The 15,432-nt window shown below is 39.3% G+C and overlaps 1 protein-coding gene across 4 annotated transcripts; it reads left to right on the top strand.

Moving 5' to 3' along the window:
* The first annotated feature begins 1,722 nt into the window (after positions 1–1,722).
* dap3 (death associated protein 3) lies at positions 1,723–14,976 on the top strand. Of its 4 annotated transcripts, none has more exons than XM_036596012.1 (13): positions 1,723–1,936; positions 3,834–3,875; positions 3,995–4,117; positions 5,971–6,072; positions 6,295–6,403; positions 8,326–8,418; positions 10,418–10,548; positions 11,085–11,165; positions 12,245–12,412; positions 12,948–13,007; positions 13,107–13,196; positions 13,283–13,400; positions 14,741–14,976. In XM_036596012.1, exons 2-13 carry the CDS (start codon positions 3,837–3,839, stop codon positions 14,824–14,826), a joined length of 1,200 nt encoding a protein of 399 aa, XP_036451905.1. In that variant the 5' UTR covers positions 1,723–1,936; positions 3,834–3,836; the 3' UTR covers positions 14,827–14,976. The 4 variants fall into 4 exon arrangements, with proteins under 4 accessions (XP_036451905.1, XP_036451921.1, XP_036451897.1 ...); XM_036596028.1 differs by having other exon boundaries at positions 4,004–4,117; XM_036596004.1 differs by having other exon boundaries at positions 1,723–1,865.
* Positions 14,977–15,432: the final 456 nt, after the last annotated feature.

The following is a 15,432-nucleotide window of genomic DNA, read 5'->3' on the forward strand; positions in this document are numbered from 1 at the left end:
TGGAGTTGAAGATCCCTAACCCCACCCCCACCCCCCAATTTGGAACCTGTTTCTCTGAGACTGTATTGTATTGTTCTTACGTGCTCATAATGTTACCTTTATTCAAAGGTATACTGCAGGTGTTATGAGAGCAATTAAAAAAAAATCATTCACTTTTCTTGCATAAAATGGACCTGATTATTAAATATCAAAACTTTTTTTTTAAATAATGTGTGCAGGGGTCATTTTGGTATATGTTGCCTTGAGGCAACATTGTGCAACAATGGGAAGAAATGATATAGAGCTGTGTTCCCTGAAGTGGTGAGATCTGGCTTGTGACTGGTCAAATCCATTCCACTGTTGCACAATGTTGCTTCTAGGCCACAAACATATTTCCACAAATTCTCATAACAAAAAAAACGATACTGAATGTTAACACTCTATTGCACAAAGTTGCCTCAGGGCAACAAACCCATTTTCCTTACTTTACAATAACAGTATCCATATTTAAAAACAATGACAGGGTTAGCAATAAAGGGAACAGTTTGAGTATGTCTATAAAAAGCATGTTCCTGGTCATGCTGTCTCTTAGTGGGAACTTTTAAACCTCTTTTTAAACAATACACATGATAAAAACACTCAAAACGACAAAATTTCATCACTTTAGACCAATCAGAACAAGTGCTGTGCATTTTTTTCTTATTATACTAAACTTGGACATGAATGAATTAATGATATTCACTCAGTGCTGAGGTGCTTCAAACATTTTGCACTGTACTGTATAACCCAGAAAACTAGGAACGTGGTAGAAAACGTGCCCAAAGAATTATGATGTACTCATTTTATTTTCACATACATTTCATACTGGACTAGGTTTATTTTAATCCAGGATTAAAATGATGGTTTAACCCCAGGGTTAAAAGGGTGCAACCTTGATTATATTTAAAAATGATCAACTTTAACCCCATTTTAAAAATGATTAGGGCCAAATTTAAACCATCATTTTGATCCTGGATTACAGTAAATCTAGATTTAATTTTATCCAGTTGTTTGATTGATGATTAGTGTGGAGAGTAACGCTGAACAGCTGAATCCATCATGGTTGACAGTCAAAATTATGGTAGGCTAAATACGCCTACCGTCTTCAGTACGACGGCATTTTAGGGGCACTGTTAATAAAAATAAAAACAGTAGACTTCGAGAATAAAGTCGTAATATTTTGAGAAAAAGTTGTAATATTTTGAGAAAAAAGTCATAATATTTTGAGAAAAAATCATACTATTTCGAGAAAAAGCCGTAATATTTCGAGAATAAAGTCGTAATATTTCGAGAAAAAAAAGTCGTAATATTTCGAGAAAAAAGTCGTACTAGTGCTGTTGTGCAGGAGAGACAGGGAGACTGAGTGTTTCTTTATGGGTGAATCGACGTGAAATTGTAACTCCACCAACTCACCGTCCCTCATTTATTGCGACCTCTCCTGGTATTAATGTCACTTTAATGTCGTAATTCTGCGACTTTTTTCTCGAAATATTACGACTTTTTTCTCGAAATATTACGACTTTATTCTCGATGATTTTTATTAACAGTGGCCCTAAAACTCCGTCGTACTTCAGGTCTTTAGCATTGGTTGAAGCAGAAAAAAAACAATGTAAATACTGTTTAATTTCATGTTTAAAAATTTAAAAAAGAGGTTCGCGAACTTTTATTTTGTAGCCTACGGCGTGACGTAACGGCCAGTGACACTGAGCAGTCATGGCTGCGTAGCTGTGTGGTTGTACATGTGTGCGGTTTAAACTGATATCTCTCCGGTTTTGTCGCGTTTATTAACCGCGCTTGCTGGAATAGCTGTGTTTGTGGAGCCTGGCTGGTTCATAGCTGTGAACACGGTAAGCGGTCGTGATTAAAGGAGCGGTTTTGCTGTGTTTTCAGTGACTGTAGCTCAGCTGAGACTGTCAAGGTGAGATTTCTCTCTCATTCGCTTCACTGAGCAGAGAATTACAGTCAGTGTTGCACTGAGTCCATGTTTCACCAGTAATGTGGTTCTAGAGGCGCTCCTGAAAGAGTTCTTGATAATGAAATGTGTCAGTAGCTGAGAAAAGACTATTAACGTTAAGCTAGAACCGTTATACACTTAAAAAGATGGTTCTTTAGGGGTTCCTTAGTTAAGGCAATGTTTCTAGAACCATGAGTTCTGTATAAAACCTTATAGAACCTTGTAACAACAGAAGAGCCTATTTTGGTGCTAGATGGAACCATTTTAAAAAAGGTTCTTTAAAGAGTTCTTTATCTGAAGAACTGTTTCACCATGCAAAGAACCATTTAGTTGTGAAATTTGTTCAGAACCATGACTTCTATATAGAACCATTTCATGTTAAAATGGTTCTCTGCATTCAGATTGATGGAGAATGTGTTTTAGAACCTTTTTGAAAATGGTGCTGGGTTCAGCTATTGTTACAGTGTCAAGCTTGGAACAATAGGAGAACATTTTTTGGCGCTATAAGAACCATCTTCAAAAAGGTTTTACATAGAATCATATACAACACATTCTCCATCGATCTCTAGAGCAATTTAAGGATGCAAATGATTTGATATAGAACTGCCTTTACTAACGAGCACACATCACAACACCCTAGCAACCACCTGGAACACCATAGCAACTGCCTAGCAACCTCCATGGATACCATAACAACCATCTTGCAACACCCTAGCAACCATTACAACCACCTAGCAACACCCTACCAACCACCGGTAATTACTCAGATGTTACTCAGGACCACCTAGGATACCATAGCAATTGCCTAGCAACTGTCATACCACCTTGCAACTACCCTGGGTACCATATCAACCACCTGGCAACGGCCTAGCAACCATCGCAATCACCGGGCATACCTTAACCATTACCCAGCACCACCCTTGCAACCACCTGGGACGCTTTAGCAACCACTTAGCAACACCCTACCAACCACTGGTAATGACTTAGATGTTACTCAGGATCACCTAGGATACCATAGCAATCGCCAAGCGACTGTCAGGGATACCATAGCAGCTACCTTGCAACACCTTAGCAACCATTGCATCCATCTAGCAATACGCTAACAACCACTGGGCATACCTTAAACGCTACCCAGCACCACTATTGCAACTACCCTGGGTACCATATCAACCACCTAACAACAGCCTAGCAACCATCGCAATCACCGGGCATACCTTAATCATTACCCAGCACCACCTTTGCAACCACCTGGGACACTACAGCAACCACTTAGCAACACCCTACCAACCACCAGTAACGACTAAGACCACCTAGGAGACCATAGCAATTGCCCAGTGACTGTCAGGGATACCATAGCAGCTACCTTGCAACACCTTAGCAACCAATGCAACCACCGGGCATACCTTTACCATTACCCAGCACCACCCTTGCAACCACCTGGGACACTATAGCAACCACTTAGCAACACCCTACCTACCACCGGTAATTACTCAGATGTTACTCAGGACCACCTAGGATACTATAGCAATTGCTTAGCGACTGTCAGGGATCCCATAGCAGCTACCTTGCAACACTTTAGCAACCATTGCAACCACCTAGCAACGCACTAGCAACCACCTAGGATACCATAGCAACTACCTAGCAACCTCTTAGTAACCACTTAAATTACCATAACAATCATCTGGCAACACCATAGCAACCACTTGGGCATTGCTTAAGCTATGCAGTCACTCTGCATTCTCTTCAGGATACGCACTTTTCTGGTTTTTGCATTGATATTGATTTATTTATATTAATATAAATTATTAAGGAAAAATTGATGAAGTTTTAGTCTAAACCACTTCCTGTGATTTCTGTGCAGATCATGAATCTCCCGAGACTTTATCACAGACTACGACTGACAGTAAGTGGCTGCTCTTCTGCCTCTCATGTTCGATTTAAGTGTTAAAACGTACTACATTGTTCTGTACACGTCATCCAGCTCTCTGACACAGACCGACTGATTCATTCTGTCTTGTGTGGGTCTCGCAGGCGCGGTCCCTCCACATCAGCGCAAACGGTCAGCAGGTGGAGCAGGTCGCGGTGGCAGTAGATCCAGATGTTCCAAGCCAGTTTTCAGTGTTCAGGACGTCAGAGAATGACCCGGTATGTACCAACTACCTAAAACTACCTATAACCATTTAAGGCATTAAAAGGGGAACTCCACTGATTTTCCAAAATTCCTGTATAATTATATAGTTTAGATGTAAACAGAGTTATTCCGAGTGGTTTGGTGTGAAACACTCCATTCTAGATAAACTTACCGAGTCAGACCTGTTTCACAGTGGTGGTGATAGGAACCAGACGTCCACCTCTAAAAGCTCCCTCACAGAAAGTTCCTACATGAAATGGTTATAAATGATGTCTGATATCATTGTTTCACGACAGTTTTGAGAAGATTTTGGACTAAAACGTGTTCTCTGGAGTGATGAATCACGCTTCACTATCTGGCAGTCTAGTGGACGAATCTGAGTTTGGCTTCCTCTGAAAACACACCCAACAGTAAAAAGCCCCTGCTGACATCCCACCCACAGCGTTTGATTGGCAGCAGTGACTGGTTAACAGTGAAAATTCAGTTTGCAAACAAGATTGCAGTCGCATTTTAATTTTGGCAGAGCTGGAGCGCAACGATGAAGAAATGCAGTTTTGTTATTCCATGTTTAATGTGTCGGAGTCAGACGGTTAAGACGATGAAAATAAAATGTCAAAAGCACTTTGCTTTTCCACATTAAAGGCTCATTGTACGCTTCTGGACAACGATTGTTGGTATTTGAACTCAACAGTAAAACGAACACAGCCCTCCCTTCAGTGCTCCTTCAGAAGCTCCGTCCCCCAAATTCATGGACGCGCATTACTGAGGCCAAAATGCTTTTTTAGATCTTTGCAGCCCTAAAACCCTTCGCAAACGTTGTACAGACAAATACCATGACATAACGTCAGAATGACCCTAACCAACAACACTGCAAGTAATGTAACTAACGTTAACTCAGTGGTGGGTTAGCAAACTGTTCCTACGGACAGTTGTTAGTGTTAGAGACGCTAACCAGTTGCGAACATAAACATTCGCAAACAGGACAAAACAGTACAGACCTGTTGATTCTGTGAAACAGCAGAAAGGATTTAATGTTGCCTCCCTGTCCAGCAGGAGCGACCTCTTCATCCCTTTTCAGGCATTTCTGCTCTCAATGAAGCTGAAGTTTCTTTTTTGCCAGCTTCTTGTTCGAATTTCCTTCTTCCACCTTAAGTGGTGCAGCAGCTAGACTACATTAGGGTGCCTCGGCTTGTTGTTCGAATTTTTCCGTTCCACCTTGAAAGGTGCAGCAGTTAAGACTACATTCAGGTGCACCTCAGCTTCTCGTTCAAATTTTCCTGTTCCACCTTAAATGGTGCAGCAGTTAGGGCTACATTCAGGCACCTCAGCTTCTTGTTCAGATTTCCCTGTTCCACCTTAAGTGGTGCAGCAGTTAGGGCTACATTCAGGCGCCTCAGCTTCTTGTTTAAATTTTCCTGTTCCACCTTAAGTGGTGCAGCAGTTAGGGCTACATTCAGGCACCTCAGCTTCTTGTTTAAATTTTCCTGTTCCACCTTAAGTGGTGCACACACGCTGTGTAGGTGGTCACTGTCTGGGAGGGCAAAACATACACGCGCGGCCGGACTGGCAATGAAAACAAAAACAGAGAAGCTCAGATTACACACACAGAGACAGAGGGGGCGTGGCTTCATTCTCTGCTCAGGATGCCGTTACTCCACTATGTCTTTACATAGAAATTAGTTGTGTGCTGCTATATTAATGTTTAAAATGTCAAATATATCACCTTTAATTTTTCCCAGCCATTAAACTCAGAAATGCAAGTAAACATTTTGCGTTTGAATTTGAATTATGTCTTAAATAATCTGCGCTCACTTTATAAATGCAGTTGTAAACACATAATTAAACCTCTTTTTGGATTTCTACACAGACCTGTCATACAGAACTGCATGCTGGTCAGTATTACACCCTCCCTCCTGCACATGTGCGCACACTGTTCCCACATGGACTGCCCCCGCGCTTCCAGACGCAGGTATTGATCAGCATTTTCCGCGTTGTTCTGTATTCCGTGTACATTTATTTATCTATTTCTGTAATTATTTATTTATTTATTAGATGCTTTTATTGTACGTGAACGCCATATGGTTCATATTCAAAGCAGAAGAGGCAGAAATCGAGCTGGAAGATTTCTGTTGACGGGATGTTTTGTAATTGTAGTTTGATGAAGGTTTCCTTCTGTGCGCCTCGTTTACAGATGAAGACGTTTAACGAAGCGTGTGTGATGGTGAGGCAGCCGGCGCTGGAGCTCATCTCCTACCTGAGGAAAGCAGACTACAGCAAACCTGCCCTGCGCTACGTACTCTGTATCCTTTATCGCAGAAAATCATCATCACAATCAGCAGAATCTTTATTCGCCAAGTGCCAGGTGTACAAGGAGTTTCTATTGGTGCAGGTGATCAAAATTAAATCCGATAAAATAAATATAGAAGGATTTTAGCTATTCTATATATAAACATTCACAATACACAAACAGTCAAGTGCAAGTAAAAGGACGTGCAATGAGAGACATAGTCGAGTACTGAAGTACTGAGGCACATATACACAGTACTAAGAGGTAAAAGAGTTGAGCAAGAAATATAAATGTTAATAAAAACATATTTACAAAGTTTTAGGGCTGCTCAATTATGGCAAAAATCACGATTGCGATGATTTGGTCAGTATTGAGATCCTGATTATTTAACATGATTACTCATTAACTTTGGAGACGTTATGCATTTACTGAACTTCTAAAAAGAAATAGTCTTTTCAACAGTAGCTTTCCTTGAATTTCAGATACAATTCAACTGAAAAAACTATAAAAATGAATGTAAAAAAGCTAAATAAAATGCCTAATACATAAATATACATATAAATAAATAATAAATAAATAAGGTTGCTACTATGTTGTAGTGCACATCCGCAACCTACTGAAAACTACCTAACATTGTGTGTAATCCTGTTCATTTAAGGAGAAGAAATGTGTTTCCCAGCAGACGTGCATGTGTACAAAGTGCTGCAGCGTGTCAAAATAAAAGTCCCTCTTAACAAAACATTGACATCGCATCAGGGTAAAAACCTTTTCTAAATCCGTTTGCTTCACACCAGCTTTCGTCAGCAAAAAACTATTTCTGAATTTTACATTTGTATCAATTTAATGTAGATTTTGAGATGATAATTGACATTTATCGAGTGTCTCATTTTAAAAACTCCTTAATCACCACGTAATCAAATCTATTTGAGAGTTTTAAACGAGCTCCACAAGGTTTGATAAGTTTAATAAGTATTTATAATATTTATTAACCTCTTTCAGTTCTACTACCTCCTGCTCATTTGCGCACATATTCACTGAAAATCCCTACGGTCCCCTAAAGTACTTTTGCTGTAGTGCTAATTTACTCAAGTAAAACTATTAGTAAATAAAATTACTTACCCAAGAGTAAATAAGTAGTTCGTTGAAAAACTACTGAAGTACTGAGTTACCTAGTTACTTTTTATATTTCCGCTGTCACAACCTGAACATATGTCTGAGCCACTCGGCTACATCGCTGGAAATATTCTGTACTGAAAAACACTAAAGCAAAAGTTCTGAGAGCTGAGACTGATCACAGTTTGCACTGCTAGTTCATCTGCTATCTACACACCTTTCTGTGATCTGTGTAAGGAACAAGGTTTACATTAAGCTGCATGCATTTCATGGTTAGATGATTATATAAGACGTCCTAGTTTCTGTTTCCAATAAAGTATTTTAGAATCCCTGAAAGACATGCAGAGGATAATAGTTTAATTAAGTTCATTTAAGAGAAAACTACGAGTAGATGGCTTAGATGACCGTTTGGACGCGGTCTGTTCCTCATGTGTGCTGGTTCAGTTCTCCTCTGTCCTTCTCCACTAAACTGGACATCTCTGTAGTGTTTTTCCTGCCGGAGCCGCTGTTTTTTGATTGGTGAATCTTTTAAATCTAACCGCGCTTCGTTCTTATTGGTTTCTGAGCTGATAAGCTCATAGTTTGTTTTCACTCTGTTACGTTATGAACATTAAAGTAGCGAAGTAAAAGTATTTAATTAAAAATTATCTCAAGTAAGAGTAAAAGTACTAAGTACTATTTAATTCTACTCAAAAAAGTACCGTTACAGGGAAAACTGTACTCAATTACAGTAATGAGAGTTATGTAATTCGTTACTGACACCTCTGCCTTCATGTATGTATGTTTAGCATCGGAATGAGTTTTTCCTTGACAGTGTATTAGATGGAGAGAAGGGCTGCGGGAAGACTCTGTCTCTGTGCCATGTGCTTCATTTCTGCTCCACTCAAGGATGGCTAGTCCTGCACATACCAGATGGTGAGAGCTCATGCAGGCACCTCATTACATAACCACAAATAGCAACTATTAGACTCATTAGTAATCAGCTGTATAAAAGGAAACGCAGTGCAAAATTAGCCATCAATAGGGACAAAAAGGAGCTGTATTTGCTCAGTATGTGGCAGAATGCTTACCCTAAAGATGCTACAGCTGATTACTGTTTTTGATGATGCCCCATATACACTCTATGGCTGAAAGTGTGGAGCTGACCAGTCACATCTATATGAGCTTGTTGGACGTCCCATTCCAAAACATGGGCATTAATATGGAGTTGACCCCCCTTTCGTGGCTCTAACAGCCTCCACTCTTCTGGGAAGCTTTCTACAAGATTTTGGAGAGAGTCTGTGGGAATTTGTGTCCATTCAGTCTAAAGAGCATTTGTGAGGTCAGACACTGATGTTGGGCGAGAGGGCCTGGCTCACAATCTCCGTTCTAGTTCATCCCAAAGGTGTTCAGTGGGGTTGAGGTCAGGGCTCTGTGAGGGCCACTGGAGTTCCTCCACACCAAACTGGTCACTCCATGTCTTTATGGAGCTGCTTTGTGCACAGGGGCTCAGTCATGCTGGAACAGGAAAGGCTCTTCCCCAAACTGCTGACACAAAGCTGGAAGCAGATAACTGTGTAAAATGTCTCTGTGCTGTTTATTTAACATCACCATTCACTGGAACTGAGGGGCCTGAAAAACAGCCCAGCTCATCATCCCTCCTCCACCAAACTTTACTGCTGGCAGTATGCATTCTGGTAGGCAGTGTTCTCCTGGCATTTGCCAAACCCAGATTCACCATTAGACTGCCAGATAGTGAAGCTGATTCATCACTCTGGAAAACACGTTTCATTTAAAAGTCTCTTCTCAAAACTATCATAAAACAGTGTCTCAGTCATCAGGCAGTGAATTCATGACCATTTCATGTAGTAACTTTCTGTGAGGGAGCTTTTAGAGGTGGACGTCTGGTTCCTATCACCACCACTGTGAACAGTTCTGACTCTGTAAGTTTCTCTAGAACAGAGCATTTCACACCAAACCACTCTGAACGACTCTGTTTATATCTTAACCATTTAATTATGCAGTTTTTGATGGAATTCTCCTTTAAGGCCTCTGCATACATTGAGCTAAAGAAGGTGAAGTTTACACGAAGCTGAAAAAACCTTTGTGATCTTTCAAGCTTGCATAATCTCTGCGATTTTGTCAGAAGTAGGTAGTTCAGGTTCAGGATGTAGGATTTTTTTTCCTGCCTGGTCACCTCATCACCTGGTTTGGGCTAATTTAGAGAAGCCAGGCAGTTGTAAGAAAATCCTGGGGAGGATTTTTACTTTCTGGACCTGAACTACCCATCTCTCACTGCAAAAAATGTAGTAAAATTCTCTTAAATCAAGTCAATAAATCGAATATTTCTCATGTTAAAATGGCTATAAGCTTAATTTAAGATCATTTATCGTATTTCTAAACATTTTTCACTTGTTTTAAGTCATTTCATTAAGTAAAATTGTCTCACTATACTGTCAGATCATTTAGCTATTTTACAAAATGTGCTTGAAACCAGCTAAATTATCTGCCAGTATAGTGAGATACTTTTACTTAATAAAGTGACTTAAAACAAGAGAAAAGTGTCTAGAAATAAGCTAAATAATAAGAAAATGAGAAATATTCGATATTTCGACTTTTTGCTGTGCTGATTTCTGTTTTGGCTGGTTGGAGCTCTCCAGGTTTTTCTCTCAAACAATCATAATTATGTTATTTTTATTTTATAACACTTAATGAATTAACCTAAATAGATTCATTGAAGTTTGCCATTGTTTAAATGGTTAAAGTGTCCAAATACTTTTGGGGGCTACTGTAGAAGGTAGTAAAGTTAGCTGAATTGAATCACTGGTACATCATGGAATTGAATCAACAACCACTGAATCGTGAATCATATTGATTCACCCTGGGCTTGTAGTTTCACCACTAGGTGTCTCTGTTTCTCTCTGTTTTTCTGTAGCTCATTTGTGGGTGAAGAACTGCCGGGAGCTGCTGCCCTCGTCGTCCCGCCCAGGCCGCTTTGATCAGCCAATCCAAGCCTCGAATTGGCTGAAGAATTTTAAAACCACCAATGAGCACTTTCTCTCCAAGGTACTCTGTAACCATGGCAACTTATTTAGTCATTTTTAAGTACTGTAATGATTTTTGTAACCTGGAATTAGAATTTAAAATTGCAACTAGACTCACAACATTGACAGTACAGTGAGCAGGAATAGAAAAATGCACCAATCTGAATCAACTGTATTGACTTTTTGATGTCGTCAGTTAATCAGTAAAATATATGTTCAGTTTTATGGACAGAATAATGTTCTGTCTATTTTTCTATGTAAAAAAAAATTAAAGAAAGCTTGATGTGCTGATTTTATTGGCTAGTAATATGTAAATACTTGCTCCAGCTATATTTGTGTAATCGGAGTGTTTTTTAATGATTCTGAATTGAACCAAAATCAAAGTGAATCATGGCGAAATGTTAGATTTCATGATTTACTGAATCGTTTCCTAAAGAATCATACACGGGTTGAATCACTGTGAAGATCAGAGATCTACACCCTCAACATGGCACCCAGATAACTGACCGCTTTTTCTTTCATGCATGAATTTCCACAATTCTCCTTGTTGGTGAGCAGATAAAGACGACGCAGCGTTACGTATGGACGAAGAGAGAGAGCACAGAAGAAGGACGGCCTTTAGGGGAGCTGGTTGACCAGGTGGGGCTCGTTCATTCCTTTTCCACCATACTTGTCATTATGTTCACAATTCTGCTAAACTCTAATTAGGGCCCATCCGATATGAGGATAGACTGAATTAAAGAAGCTAAGAATCCAAATAACCAATAATATTGACTGCTGTAAATTTTCATGGTCAAAAACTAAATAAACCCAAATAGTTTTAGTGAAAGTGTTTTTCCTAAATGCGAATATAAGTGTTATATAAAAATAACAAAGCAGCTACTGGGGCCTTCTGGCCTAAAACTAGCTTAAACAATATTTGTCATGTTATTTATTATTCTGTATTGCAGCATTTTATCCCTCAGCCTCATCAGTTTGACAGAATCCCCAATTCTGTATTCTTGCACTACAATCCCCAGCATGCATTACACAAATCTATCATACAGCCGTTTCTGAGTTTCTCATGTCGAGGATAATAATGATGTGATATTCGTATCTTTGTAATTCTGATTTGTTTCCCAGCAGTAATGTTAGCCCACAGTCGTATGCAAAAGTTTGGGCACCCCAGTCAAATTCCCATGTGTTCTTAATTTTCTGAGTGAAAACAAGTTAACAACCTTTACAGAGAACACACTTCTGCACATTTTAATGCACAATGACCGTTTATTTGCTGAAGGTATGGCGCATTTTATATTTTATGTTTTGTTTTCAATGTTAAACTGCGCACAGAAATAAAAACTGAACACTAAAATTTGCAGAAAAATGCCATATTTAATTTTGTTCCCTGTAGAGGGCGTGGTATCTTACTGAGACTTAGAAAATAAACAAAAGATGTAATTTGACTGGGGGACTGCCCCCAAGTATCCCCCCCAAAGCACTTGTAGCTTTACTCCCACCTTCAGGATACATCATCAGAAGGAGATTTTCCTTCTCTTTAAACCGAAAATCTGTGAGCTGGTTACCTGCCCGCCCCCATGCACAACACTGAAAATTAGTCCCACGCCAATCCTTCCGTTGCTAGTCCCTCCACCAGACTCTCTTCTCCTCATGCCTCTTTCTTTGCTGTAGTTACCCCCTAATTTTGTATTCATCTTGTTTGTGCCTTGTGCTCTCCTCAGGGCATGTCCCGTGTGAAGAGCAGCAGTGATGTGGTGGGGGCACTGCTGAGGGAGCTGAGGCTGCAGGCGGGGGGCGCCGCAGAGGGAGCTTTCAGACTGGCTGTGGCTGTAGATGGAGTGAACGCACTGTGGGGGAAAACAACTCTGAAGAAGGAGGACAAGAGTGAGGTATTGTGCCTTTCCCATACGAGCCTGCTCACATTATTCTGTTTCACATTTCTAATATGAAAACAGGTAGAGCAGTTATTTCTATAATCGATTACTCCATCAACCAGCACCCTCATTCAGTTACATCTGTGCAGCAAACCATTTTCTCTTTGGTGAGGGGAAAAAAGGTCATATTGCCCCCTACACTTCCTGTAGTGTATTACAGTCTGTCAGAGTGACTGTGTGGATCATATGAACATTATAGAGGCTTTTTAAATGAAACAGTAGAAGCCATATCGCCCCCTACACTTCCTGTAGTGTATTACAGTCTGTCAGAATGACTGTGTGGATCATATGAACATTATAGAGCTTTTTAAATGAAACAGAAGAAGCCATATCGCCCCCTACACTTCCTGTATTGTATTACAGTCTGTCAGAATGACATTATGTATCAATTTTATTGAATAGTCATTGCAGTTCCACTGATTATATCTAATGTTTTGAGCTTGTTTTAATTCCTTTCTTTCTTGCCTTTCTTTTTCTTTCTGCCTGTTAGGTTTTTCCAGAGGAGCTAACGCTCATCCATAACCTGAGGAAGATGTTGAGAAATGACTGGGTAAACGTTTATACCCTCAGAATAATTACCCTACCCCTCAGTGTGGGGTGTTTGTGCTGTTTGTATCGTCTTCCTCGTTTAACTTTTCTTCTTTCACAGTGTGGGGGAGCCATTCTCACGACGCTGTCTCAGACAGGATCTCTGTTCAAACCTCGCTCAGCCTACCTGCCCATGGAGCTGCTGGGAGAGGTCAGTAAACCCACACACACACTAAAATCATCTGTGATTCCTGACAATCAGACTCAGTTGTATAGTATTTTTCATTTCTCTTTTAGGAGGGGTTTGATAACATGGACCCCTTTGTGCCAATCCCCATTTCCAACTACAGCGATAAGGAGTTTGAGAGCTGTTACCTGTACTACATGGACCGTAACTGGCTCCAGCATCCACACAGTGAGTGTCTCAGTGTAAAACAACAAGAGTTAAAGCATCTTAAATGTCAGTAATGTATGCAATACTTCTAATTATGAAGTTTATTTGGTTATTACAGAATTATACAACATATTTAGAGATGTTTTAATAATTCTAAGTTATCAAGTGAAATTAGTGCATATTTAGCTTGTGTTAATAAGGAGGTAAATTAAGTCACTTGGGGACAGATACAAAATTATATCACAAAATGTTTGGCTTAAAAGTAGTATTGATACATGGGTGCCCTGGTATTGATGTTATTTTAATTTTTAATATTTTTAGCGGGTGTTAAGCCTGTTGTTAGACTAGCAGATTGCCAATGTGCGTTTCTGTCCTAATCCACAAGAGGTCACTGTTTCTTTCTAGTGATAGCCAGATTTCTGTCAGTGTCATTATTGTTATAAACAGTCAGATAGTGTAGTGGTTAACATGCTCGCCCTGCTCACGGGAGAATGACGTTCAGTCCTACTGAGGAGGGAATCAGAAACACCACTATAATATGTAAATCAGGGTTTCTCATCTACCTCGCACATTTTTATACTTTTTGGTTTTTTAACATCTCAGCAAGTATTTTTTTAACATAACTGCAAATTTTGGGACCTGCGAAGGCCGAAGTGGACGATCTGATCTGACTCTCAGGTTTTCAGTTTCAGCACTTAAGAAGAGAAAATCTTATTTAAACAGATGGTTTTAGTTTTCCTGTGGGCCGCTGTTCTTTGTATTTATAATCTGGTGGGCCTTGGGGTAGAAAAGGTTGAGAACCCCTGATATAAATAAAAGGAATTGGGTGATACTCCTAACATTACATTTGTCTTAAATAATCCAGGGAGATTTGTCGTAAATCCCCCTGGATTAATAAAACGCAGTTCTTAAACTTGTTAGATGTTAATGTGTAAATGTGAGGAGTATGTGAGTCTTTTTTATTTTGATTTGTTTACTTCGTCCTGTTGTGCTTCAAATGACAGGAAAACAGTGACTTCTTTATTAAGTAAAGCAGAGTTTTCTTTTGGAGGAGTAATTTGCAAAAGTAAGAAGTCGCAGTATATTACAGTATGTCATCAAACTTAGCATATCACAAGTCTTTTAATATTACGTAGAATCATATCATGACTTAAGTATCGTAAGGTAATATCGTATCGTGCAGCCTACAAATATGGCAAAATGATCGCACAATTAGGATTCATTTACATTTTTATATCATGTACTTTTAACATGCTTTCACTTGGCATACTGTGTACAGGTGTACAGTATGTGGAAACACACTGGTGTTTACAGCAGCAGCAGAAAGGCATTTTTGGAAAACTCTGATTTTGTTCCTGCAGGTCGAACAGAGGAGGGAAAGAAGGAGCTCATCTTTCTCAGCAACAGAAATCCATCCATTCTGGAAAGATTGTGTGCTTTCCTCTAATAAATATTCATCTCTCTCTCTCTCTCTCTCTCTCTCTCTCTCGCTCTCTCGCTCTCTCGCTCTGACTCTTTCTGTGTAAAATTCTACGTAATACAGATTACATATGTGGTTCATGTCTTTAATAATAAAAGTCCTTCTGGGGGTAAAAAACTGGTGCGACACATCTGCTTCATATTTCTTGCGTTCATGCATAAAGTAATCGGTCTGTGTATTCTTTCCTACATTAAGATTTCTAGTGCCTACATTTTTGTTTCTAACATAAAGTAATAACTCTTTTGCTTCTATTAAAGTTAAAAATTGCCCATAAAAAATTCCAAATGCAGTAAATTCTGTAAATTGAATGTACAGTATTCAGAAATAACCCACAGTTTCCAGCACACAGTCATTTATGTCTTTAAAAGGCCCATATTATACATTTTTCTTGTATTTTTGATAGTGGTTCTCAAACTGGCCCCCAGGGACCCCAAGAACAATCCACTTTTTTATTCTATCCCTGTGTTGTGAGTTGTGAGAAAAAAAGATATATATATATATATATAATATATATAATGTATATATATATATACATATATATTATATATATATATATTCAGTATATTAAATTCA

This window comes from Colossoma macropomum, unplaced genomic scaffold (genome assembly GCF_904425465.1).
Source record: "Colossoma macropomum unplaced genomic scaffold, Colossoma_macropomum, whole genome shotgun sequence".
Taxonomy (NCBI): Eukaryota; Metazoa; Chordata; class Actinopteri; order Characiformes; family Serrasalmidae; genus Colossoma; species Colossoma macropomum.